The sequence below is a fragment of the Bos indicus genome, chromosome 23 (assembly GCF_029378745.1).
Source record: "Bos indicus isolate NIAB-ARS_2022 breed Sahiwal x Tharparkar chromosome 23, NIAB-ARS_B.indTharparkar_mat_pri_1.0, whole genome shotgun sequence".
Lineage (NCBI taxonomy): Eukaryota > Metazoa > Chordata > Mammalia > Artiodactyla > Bovidae > Bos > Bos indicus.
In genome coordinates, this window is record NC_091782.1 from 49,672,714 (window position 1) to 49,684,092 (window position 11,379).

The 11,379-nt window shown below is 51.0% G+C and overlaps 1 protein-coding gene across 3 annotated transcripts in view; it reads right to left on the reverse strand.

The window, feature by feature from the left end:
- Positions 1-10,803, reverse strand: part of BMP6 (bone morphogenetic protein 6) — a 161,375-nt gene extending 150,572 nt beyond the window's left edge. For 2 of the 3 annotated variants that reach the window (XM_070778433.1, XM_019985909.2), the window contains exon 1: positions 9,346-10,799. In XM_070778433.1, coding sequence (XP_070634534.1) covers positions 9,346-9,961 — 616 coding nt within the window. In that variant the 5' untranslated portion in view covers positions 9,962-10,799. Of the gene's footprint in view, positions 1-9,345 lie in introns of all 3 variants that reach the window. The other variant, XM_070778434.1, reaches the window with a different exon arrangement.
- Positions 10,804-11,379: the final 576 nt, after the last annotated feature.

Consider the following 11,379-nt stretch of genomic DNA (forward strand, 5'->3'; position numbering starts at 1 on the left):
AAAACTCACACGAAGTTTTAACAATATTTTTTTCTTCCTTTCTGAAAACTTGAACCCCTCTCCCCAGTAACATCCCCCACCCCCCAAATTTTAATAATTTACAAGCACAGAATTCCTGATTCTTATCCATTCCTCAGGCTGCTTTCTTTTACTCCCCCAGTCCCGCCGAGCACGGATCAAACAGGGCACAAGCCAGGGAGAAATTTAATCGCTCGTATCTCTGCCTGAGGGATTGTCTAGGTACTATGGTGACAGACACCTCACTGAAAGCATGTGGAGGAAAAAAGACTTTAAACTCCTAGACTTATATAAAAAAAAAAGAGAGAGAGAGAGGTTTCTAATGGAATTGCTGTCAACGCACAGAAACACAAAATAAGGCCGGCAAAGTCAATCAAAACTACTCATATACTGATGGGGTAAAGTTCCAAACAATATTGTTCGAAGGTATTTTGTTTCTCTTCCCCCAAACTCTGCCTAAGTTGAATTTTTGGGTTTTTATTGATTTGCTTTTCCAGCTAAATGTACAGTTTCTCCACAGATTTTTAGGTGGAACTACTCCATATGATACCATAACCATGGACACATGTCATTAAACATTCATCCAAACCCAGAGAATGCAGAAGACCAATGGTGAGCAATAATGCAAACTATGGACCCTGCGTGATACTGTGTCCACGCAGGGTCATTGACTGGAAGCTGTGTACCAGTCTGGTGGGGAATGGTGGTCCTGGGAGGGGGTGTACGCATGAGGAGGTATGGGCATATGTAGGAAATCCGAGCTTTTCTCTCAGTTTTACTATAGACAGACTGTTCTAGAAAGTATTTTTACTGTGCAGGTTCTCTGCTACTTTGTTCTGATAGAGGTGTGTTCAATAACATCTGGGGGGAAGTGAGACTTTTAGTCCTTCATTGCGTAGTTTTCAAAGCTCTGTCTTTAGGGTATGTCAATTCGTAGATTGAAAGGGGACGTCGGGAGAAAGTAAGTGGTCTCAGAGATCAAGGTTGATTATAAAAGTCTCCCAGCCACATCACCATAGAAAATAACCCAGACGAGGCAGTGGTTAGTTCCTGCTCTCCCGATACGCGAGTCAGAATTTTCTGCCAGCCCGTGTTCGTGAACAGGAAGCCAACAAGACTGTAAACACAGGAACCCCCACCAACAGACACAGATGTGGAGGGCTGGAAGTTCCACCCTGGACAAGGTAAAAAGGCTAAGGGGCAGGGGAGTCGTAATAAAGCTGTCGGCTGGTTTCAAAGTTCGGCGGAGAGAGGGCTCCTGGGCTGTGCCGCCTGCCTGCTGAGAAGTCAGCCCGCTCCTCCCCCCTCGGACCGCTCAGATGATGAGAAAACAATCTGAACATAAAGTCAGCACGACGGAGCAAGGACGTCTGAAGCGTGGGACAATCCCCGACCTATCTGGCAGGATCAGAAACCAAGGGCGTGTGCCCATGAACCCAAGGGCCAGGAAGGCTCTCCCACTCGGAACTAGAACCTCATTCTGCAAAAATGCTTGCAGGGGAGTCTTCGGCCCAGTCATCTGGGACTGGGTTGGAGATAACTGGACCGTGGGGACCCATCCAGGAATTACCTGATGCAATTTAGATAGCATCTCTATTATGGACCTAGTCTGCTTAATAATGGACATGGGCAGGGCAGGAAGAGAATCAGAGCCTGTGAACATCAGTAGAACAATGCTGCTCAGGGCAACGTGGTTTTCAGCTCATTTTTGGAGAAGAAAACAATTCTTTAAGGTCAACGGTCCTTCGGCATACCAAAGAAGAGGATATTTATAGAGATGCTTAGTTTTTGTTTTTCTTTTCTAAAAGCAGAGTTCTAGGAGAGAATGCTATCCACTAAAAGAAAATCCACAAAATTCCAGATCTGGGCTCCCCACCTCTTGCCCTGGGCTGCAGTCTTGCATGCTTTTAATTTCTCCTGAATTATCCACTCACGTCTGACCAACAACTCTATGGCCCTATTTCTCAGATGCTTTAGGCTCTCAGTGGTTCTGTTGGTCGTTCCTCAGCTTGAGACGCACCAGCAGTGAGGAGGAAGTGGGCCCAAGTACCTCTCACAAGTGTAACTACAAACAGAAGAGATGACATGAAACTTTCACGCTGTAAATTCTAGGACCTATGGATGACACAAATGGATCATCCCTAGCTGCCAATGGATAAAGGAAACCCAGCTTAAAAAAACACGTTGTCCACTGCTGGGCATGTTCCTCCAGAAAAGCAATGTCATGGAAGATAGCTCCATGTCTCCAGCCAGCTCCAGGGTCTAGCTTCATAAGGAGGCTGAAATTCTACTTATTGACAGTGGGAAAAAATAATTGCAGAGCACAACATTTTCAAAACACTAGTAAGTGGAGCCAAAAAGTCCAATCAACTTCAGCAGACTACAATGTCTTATTTCTAAAGCTTGGAGGGGGTACTAAATTAGGAGTTTGGGATTAACATATATATGCTGCTGCTGCTAAGTCGCTTCAGTCGTATCCGACTCTGTGCAACCCCAGAGACAGCGGCCCACCAGGCTCCCCCGTCCCTGGGATTCTCCAGGCAAGAACACTAGAGTGGGTTGCCATTTCCTTCTCCAACGCATGAAAGTGAAAAGTGAAAGTGAAGTCACTCAGTCGTGTCCGACTCTTCGCGACCCCATGGACTGCAGCCAACCAGGCTCCTCCGTCCATGGGATTGTCCAGGCAAGAGTACTAGAGTGGGGTGCCACTGCCTTCTCTGATACATATGCTACTATATATGAAATGGATAACCAATAAGGACCTACTGTATAGCACAGGAACATACTCGATATCTGGTAATAGCATGTTAGGGAAAAGAATCCAAAAAAGATACATGATACATATATATATGGATAACGGAATCATTTTGCTCTACAACTGAAACTAACACATCTCTGTAAATCAACTATAATGAAAAAATTTTAAATAAATAACACAAAAATTAAAACTAAAAACCATTAAAAAACAGATATTACTGCAGTTTCAAGAATTTCTGGCATGCACTAAGACTGTAGAGGTTGATATATCCCCGGTTCTTTAACTAGCTTTCATGAAAACAAGACTGGCTTTCCTTCGCCTTAACACAAGTGTCACCACTATCCTAAATAGCTGGTAGGACTAGGGGCATTTTCTGGTCCCAAGTTTCCAGAGGACAAAAGGTGGAAGAGAGGGGAGCCAGAAGGTAAGAATATTATGAGAAAATGTGCTTACATAAAAGCAACTCGGCTGTCACGACAAAAACAGAAATGAAGACAGCAGTACACACCAGCTCTTTGTGGGGAAAACAGAGGGGAGGAGAAGATGCCAGCCGCCCCCCACACCAGCCCCTGGGTGACACCACGCGGCCAGGACAGCTATGTCATCTGCCTGGGACAGGCTGGGTAGAGTGATGGTCAGCATGGGGGGGGAGGGGGAGGAAGGTTAATGTGTAACAGCTGTGTATACGCATGGGCCTCTCAAGGGCTCAGATCGTAGCAAGTGTCTACACTGGTTTCTACTCCTTTTACTCATACTTACGGAAGCTTGGACTACTCTGGAACACGATGATCTGATTAAAATATCGCCCACTTGTCTTCCCACTGCTGGAGGCATCAAAGGCGATGTCACAAATTTAGACAAGAGGAAAGACTGAAAAACTAGAATAAGGCTCAAATGGAAAAATTAAAAGTGCAATGTCTTCATATTAAGAAAAACAGAGCCTCCCATGGAATAATCCATTGTTAAACACAGGATGGTAAACAGGAGAGGGAAAAGTACCCAAAGCTGACTGGACCCAAGAAATGGTACTCGCCTCACTTTCCTAACTCAGCTTCATAAACAGACGGGAGAGAGGCAAAGACCAGAGCGACTGGTCATCTGAGACTCTCTGATATCCAGTATTCACCCTCTCACTCCCATATCTAAGCAAACGTGTGAAACTCAACATTCAAAGTAGCCAAACTCTGAAGGTACGGGGCTGAAGCAATTACACGCTGAAGAAAGTGCTGAACTGTGGGGATTTTTTCACTGACACAGATGTTTATATCACTAGGGATCCTTCCTCTATGCGAATCAAAGTTAAGTTCTCAACAGAGGAACTAAGAATGACTCAACACATCTAAAAAGGATTTATACCCATTCTTAGAAGGACATTCAGAGGAAGCACCATCTGAGAGCTAAACAATGGTATCTGCTTGCCCTTTGATCCAAGTTTAAGAACATTTTGTACAACTTGGTTGAAATACCACTGAATTTCACATTTAGTATTTGAAATCTCTTTAGGGGACCATCCACTGCTTTTCTGAGCCACACTCCTGCAATCAAGTTCTTCAAACTATTTTTGCTGTGAATAGCTTGCAGGCATGGATTTATTTTCTCCTAACAAAAATCTTCCTAAACACAGGCAGCTTAAATGAAAAATAGGCCCACTGATCATATAAGAAAAAGACACTACAGTGTATCTGGTTACAAATCCAAGGAAAGAGTACTCCATTTTTCTTCTAATTTATGTTTCCCAAGAGTAATTTTGTTCAGAAGATTGCCAGTATTTTTAGTACAATAAGTTTCTTGTTACTGGTAGGAACACATGCTGATTCCTTTTTCTGACCATAATTTGAGTGGGTTTTTTTTTTTTTTTTTTTTTCATTTTATCCTAGCATCTGCGGGCTTCCCTGGTGGCTCAACTGGTCAAGAATCTGCCTTCTATTCGGGAGACCTGGGTTCAATCCCTGGGTTGGAAGATCCCCTACAGAAGGGAAAGGCTACCCACTCCAGTATTCTGGCCTGGAGAACTCCATGGACTGTATGGTCCATGGGGTCGCAAAAAGTTGGACACCACTGAGTGACTTTCACTAGCATCTGTAGATCAATACCTCATTAATTTAAAATAAAGTCTGACATGCAGAGATTTAACTAAAACTTTGCACTACTCTCAAACGTAATGCCTATTATGAATTAATATACACACAGGTAACTAATAGAAAGGTGTTTAATAAAGCCTGAAAATATGCATCAGATATCATGAATCTCAGACGCTGAGATTACCTGTCTTCACTTACCTCAAATGTTTTACTTAATAAAAATCATGTAGGTTCTTGTTGTTCACCTGAAACCACCACAACATTGTTAATCAGCTACACCCCAATACAAAAAGTTTAAAAAAAAATCAAGTAGGGATTTTCCTGCTGGTCCAGTGGTTAAGAATCCACCTGTCAACGCAGGGAACACGGGTTCGATCCCTCATCTGCGAGGATGCCGCATGCCTCAGGGCCACTAAGCCCGCCCGCCTGTGCTCTGCAACAAGCAACAGCGACCACTGCAATCAGAGGCCCCTGCACCAAAGAGACGCCCCCACTCACCGCAACTAGGCAAAGCCCATGTGAGGCAATGAAGACCCAGCTCAGGCCAGATAAATACGTTAAAGTTCATAAAAATCAGTATGCCACTTGTAAATGAGCTAAATAAAATCAGATATCCCCTAAGCAGATTCGTGAAATACGAATTTTACATGAATATGCCTACTTTCACTCCCTCTTGATTAAGCACCTTCAGTATGCTCAGCATTGTGTTAGGAACTTCGGTTACAACAGTGGATAAGCCTGGCTGCTTTCTGAGGCTGACATCCTAGAGTGGTGACAAACAAAATGAGTAAGCAAATTTTAAAAGAAAAAAAACAGCACTCCCTGTGATAAGTGAAACCAAGGAAATCAACAGGGTACGGTGACCGTAAACAAGTGAGGGAAGGTGGGGGCCGCAGCAGTTCCTACCAAGTGGTTAGAGGAGGTTTCTTCTCAAAGGTGAGCTTTAAGCTAAGACCCGAGACAGTTCAGGATACTTCTCCAAGGTCACATTGGCAGGCTTGCTTCTCAGGCTGCCAAGACATTTTCAGCGCTAGGAAACAAGCAGGAAAAGGCACCCATGGCCGGGATTGAATGCAGGTTAACGAGCACTCAGCTTGCCTGGCGGGCACTCTGCACACCAGCCGGTTAGAACGAAAGAAGTTATACATCAACAGACTGCTCACCCAGAGAGTGTAAAGCCATCAACACAGACAGCAGCCAGATGACCAGCCTTGGGGACACGCAAAAGAAATGTATCCTGTTGATTCATGCTTCCTGATGATGCGTCTCTGACTGACAAGGCTCCAGGCCTTTTCAATGTATTTCATGAGTAAGTTACTCCTCTGTCCCAAGAGGATGTTCACAACGATGTAACACATTCCCTTAGACCTACAGTTTTTAATTTGTAACTTTCAGTTTGTAACTTACCTAACTCAGTAGGTATATAAGAACACTTTAAAATCCATCCTGCCACCTTCTGTAGGGTTCTTTTAGTCATGTAATACAGTAACTTAACACGCCGTTGACAGGGAGGAAGAAATCTGTGGATTGTCTCAACACCCTTAGAGAATCCACATTGCGAAACAATTACTGAGCTTCCCAGGTGGCGCTAGTGGTAAAGAACCCACCTGCCAACTCAGGAATCATAAGAGCCACAGGTTCCATCCCTGGGTCAGGAAGATCCCCTGAAGGAGGGCACGGCAACCCACTCCAATATTCTTGCCTGGAGAATCCCCATGGACAGAGGAACCCAGTGGGCTACAGCCCATAGGGTCGCAAAGAGTTGGACACAACTGAAGCGACTTAGCACAGCACAAGCAATTACTTCTTTCAAATGTACTGTCCTAATGGTCAAAGCTATGATAATCAGATTTCATCACATTTTTAGCCTCTCATAATAAAATCCTCCTTTCCTACTGCTAAATGGATTAATATTAAATAGCATTGCTTGAGTGGCAGGTGGCATGGCTTCTGACTTGGATTCAACTTACCTGGAAAGGTTTTCTCCTCTACCCATGTGGAGTCCAGAACCGGATCTACAGATGGCTATAACTTGCAATCACAAAGTCTAAGAAGGGCTTGGGGCAGAATTCCCTACCTAGGAGTCTCTTTTGTTTTGTAACAGCTGGTCCCTGGCCTGAAATGACACTATTATTGAGTTCTTTTAGGATTTTTCAGTGCTATTTTTTGAATCTTTAAAAATCTTTCTGAAAAATCCCTAGGGAGATACTATGTTAAACGGTTGCTTTCGCAGGATTAGAGTTGACAAACAGCTTCAAGCTTCAGAAGCCACGTGTACCTGTAGACCTGGAAAGCTCAGAAAAGCAAGGAGAGAGAACTTGGAGGTCACTAAACAGTGAATGTCAAACTTTACAAACTTGCCTCAGGCCAACGTACAATTTCAAATACCAGTGGTTCTCAGACATTGGAATCACCCGAGGATCTTTAAAAAACGCTGATATCCAGCTTTCAGCCACACATTGATTTAACTGATGGGGGTACCACCTGGACATCTAGGCCTAAAAGCCCTCCAGGTGACTCATGCACAGCAATGTTTGGGAGCCACTGACATCAAGAAGCATTGCTGTTAACTGCTTTCTGGAGTGATCTGATTGCCTTCAGATACCAGGTGGTATCTCCCATGCCAGGGCTTCTGGACCGTGGCCACTAAGATTCTGACTTAACTGCTCTGGGGAGCAGCCCAGCATCACGTGTGCCAGATGGAGAACCACGACCTTAAGCCTAAGAACTGTTTTCTGGAAAGTGTGATACAACTGTCTCTGAAGAAGTCACAAGTGCTATTCTTCCCACTTTGTTCAAGTCGGGGATTACCCCCAAAAGGCAATGAAACATTTCTCCAAGGGAAGAAATTTAGGGGATTAGAGGGGGGGTAATGAGGACGAGGGCAGGGGATGGAATTTACTAAGACAGAAGCAGCAGGGATGTTAGAATAAGGAACAGCACTGGTGCCTCCCCGGTGCCCCAGCTTGACTGACTGGCTTGAGAATTTCCTTAGAATACTTCTTGGAGGTGGCTCCACCTTGGCTTTGATCCCAATAAATTGTGAAAACTCCTGTCCAATCAGAACCCGTGGCGCTGCAAGGAGCCAGACAGGCAGGCCTGGAGCCTCCAGTCCCTGTGAGATTCTGCGTCAGGAGTTTCCCAGGAGGATGCCTGCACCCCTCGGACGTCTGCGGTCTTGCTCCATACCCTCGGAACCCCGCCCCTCCGCCCCAGTCCTTTCTTCCCCCAAAGCTCAGCGGAGTTGATTCTCTCCTTGACAGACTTATAAAGGACTCGCTTAAGGGTTTTGACATGGGGATTGTCCTTAAAAGACGGACGTCTCCGACGTGGCTTGGAGACGCGGGTGCTGCTCTGGCAATGCCTGCAAACCCACTTCGGGGCCTGGGCAGAGCCGCGCGTCTCGCCCCGGAAGGGAAGTCCGCGGAGACCCACCCCACCGCGCGGCTGCGCCCGCTCCGGTCGTGGCTCCTGCGCCCCACTTCTCCCTGGCTAGAGCGCGGCCCCTACATCGCTGCGTCTACGCTGAGTCAGTTTATGAATGAAGAGGAGCACAGATCGGAGGCACAGATTCTGGGAAAAGTCCTCCTCACGCCGTTCTCATTTACAGATGCGAAGACGCGAGGGGGAAAAGCTCTGACTCGGTCCGGGTTTGCCACAGAACATTTGCGGCTGAGCCCGATTTAGCCGCCCTTGAATTTCCATTCTGTTGCCTGGCAACCGGTTCAGACCAGCTCCCGGCCCAACCCCAGCCCCCAACCCGCACCCTTTCTCTGCCCGTGCAGCTTGGGCCGAGCTGATCAGGAGTTCAGCCTTTGGGGGCTCGGGCCAAAGACATGTGAGCGAGGGTACTAGGGGAGCGACCCCAAGCCCGCGCGAGCCCAGCCTGGCCGGGGCTGGCGAGCCTCCCGCGGTCCTTTCGGGACTTCCTTGTGCATCCCTCTCCCCCCAGATCGGTGGACACTACTTAACCACAGTCGTCAACTTTCCTTAAGTTCTCAGCTGCTCCGGGATTCTCTGAGATCCCGATGGGAGAACAGGCACTCTCAGAGTTGAGGACGCCGAACAAAACAGGAGGGGGAAAGTGTTGAAGCGCCATCTCCGTCCCAGCTGGCCCCACTCGGGCCGGACTTTTTTGTCACAGTCGAGTTAACGGGGCCCGAGCCGGGCACCAATTGGGAAAAGCGCGGACTGTGCTCGGGCGGCTCGCGGAGACGCGCCAGCCAGCGCCGCATTCGCGGCCCAGTGCCCCAGCCGCCCCTGCGCCGCGGCGAGCAGCCCGGGGCTGGGAACTCACGTGCCGTCCCCTCTCCCGCCCCCGGGCCGCGCAGGTGGTGCGAGGGCAGCTGGCGGGTCCGCGCTTCCCCGCCTGGGCCCCAGCGCCAGGGGCTCCTCCACCCTCTCACGCCCCGCGCCCAGGAGACTGGAAAGGGGAGGATGTTCTGGTCTTTACGCTACCCACCCACTCACCCCGCCCCCGATACTTACCCAGGTTCACAAAGCTCATGACCATATCGGCGTCGTTGAGGAAGGCGCTGTCCTGCGCGCTCGTCAGTGGGGACGCGCCGCCGCCAGGCCCGGTGGCCAGGAGGCTCCCGCTGCCGAGGGGGTGCGCGGCGCCCGACGATGGGGACCGGGGCTGGGACGCGTCGGCCCCTCCGCGCTGCCCGGGCTGCCGCCTCTCCTCGTCCGAAGCCCCGTCCTCCTCGTCGTCGGCGGACAGGGCGTTGTACAGGTCCAGCATGAAGAGGGGCGCAGACTTCAGCCGTCCGGGCGGGGGCTCCCCGCGAGCTGGCTGCTGCTGCTGCTGCGGGAATACCGGGGGCTGCGGGAGGCCGTGCAGGGGCCGCGGCCGGTGCGGGAGCCCCAGCACCGACAGGATCTCTTTCTGCATCTCCCGCTTCTCGTGCGTCTTGAGCCGCCGGTACAGGAAGCCCGAGGAGGAGGTCTGCGGCGGGGGTGGCCGCTCCGCGTGGCCCGGGCTCCCGCCGTCCCCCAGCAACGCCCCCCCGGCTGCGGCGGCGGCGGGCAGGGGCGGGGGCCCGCAGAAGCTGCACAACAGCCCCCACCACCAGCACAGCCACTGCGCCGTCCGCCCCAGCATCCCCGCCGGGCCGGGCGGGCCCCGCGGGCCCCGCGAGGCGTGGAGCGGCGGAGCGAGGCCGGAGCGCGGCCGCGGTGGCCCTTGGCGTGAACAGCTCCCCCCGCCACCTCTCGGCGGGCTCGCTTCCCCTTCCCGGCCTCAGTCCTTATCTCTCATGGTTTTCTGGGGCGCCCCCAGTTGCCCGGACTGGAAGGGAGGCGGAGGGGGCGCGATCCCCTCCGCAGAACCACTGGAGGGGCAAGGGGAAACCCCGCACTCCCGCGGAGGTCTCCGGAGGCGCAAGGTCCAGGCCAGGTGCGTCCGAGTCCGGGCCGCGCTGCGGCGGGCGTCCTCGCCCCTGGGCGAGTCAGGGGGCAGTTACTTTAGGGTTCAGCTGCCGGCGCACAGCCCTCCTGGGGCGGCTCACCAGCGTCGGGGGATGCCCGGCATCGCCCCCGCGCACGCCTGCGCCTTGCTCGCGCGGCCGCCGTGAAGTGCCCCCGCCGGAGGGCCCCGGCCGTGGCGACAAGGCGTCCCAAGGTGCCAACCCTCTCGGCAAGGCTTGAACTTCCTTCTCTCTCACAAACTCCGCGCCCCTCGGTCTCCGGATCGCTCTCGAGATCTTGGCGCGCTGCTCCCCTGCCCGAGCGCAGGCGGTGAGGATCCTGCTCTCCGTTCCGTGCTGACTCGGCTGCCCCCACCCCGGCCTAACCCCGGTTCGCAGAAGGGATGGGAGGGACGCGGGCCGGGGCGCGGAGCGGCGGCGGCGGTGGCGCCGGAGTTCGCAGGCTACCGCCTCTCGGAGCCGCGCTGCCCGCAGCGGCCAACGTGGGCTTTCTGGTGCGCCTCTCGCCCAGGTACCGCACTCCAGCCCCCGGGACGCCCCGCCCCCCTGGAGATGGACAGGCCGGCTGCCAATGGGGAGGCGCGCCTCGTCGGTATTTAAATGGACCCGCCCCTTCTTGCACCCTCCCTCTCCCGGGAGGCGGCGCCTCCGCCGAGCGTAGGTTTCAAGTATAGAGAATTCTCGCAGGCGTCCCAGGAGCAGCGACTCAGAAAGGCAACCAGATCATCGGTAGGGAGAACGATCTGATCAGAGCCCAGTGGAAACCTTGCTCTTTTACGATTCCATAAAAGGCCTAAACTGATGTTTTTAACTAAATAAAAGTAAAGTCAGCTGTTAAATCAGTGTCACCTGACTCAGCTGAGGAAGAATAGAAAAATGATGCTTTTCCCATTCCTTCCTTATTTTCTCTAATTGATGTAATGTAGTCATTTAACAGTCACGTGGCTTCTCCAAGACAGCTGCTGGAACTTGGGGCACAGCTGCGGAGAAGCTGCTCCCAAAAGCCACAAAGAGGGTCACGTATAAGCCAAACCCTTCGTCCAGAGGGCTTGGGCCGAAGTATTTTTATTTATTTCTTTATTTGGGCTTCGGC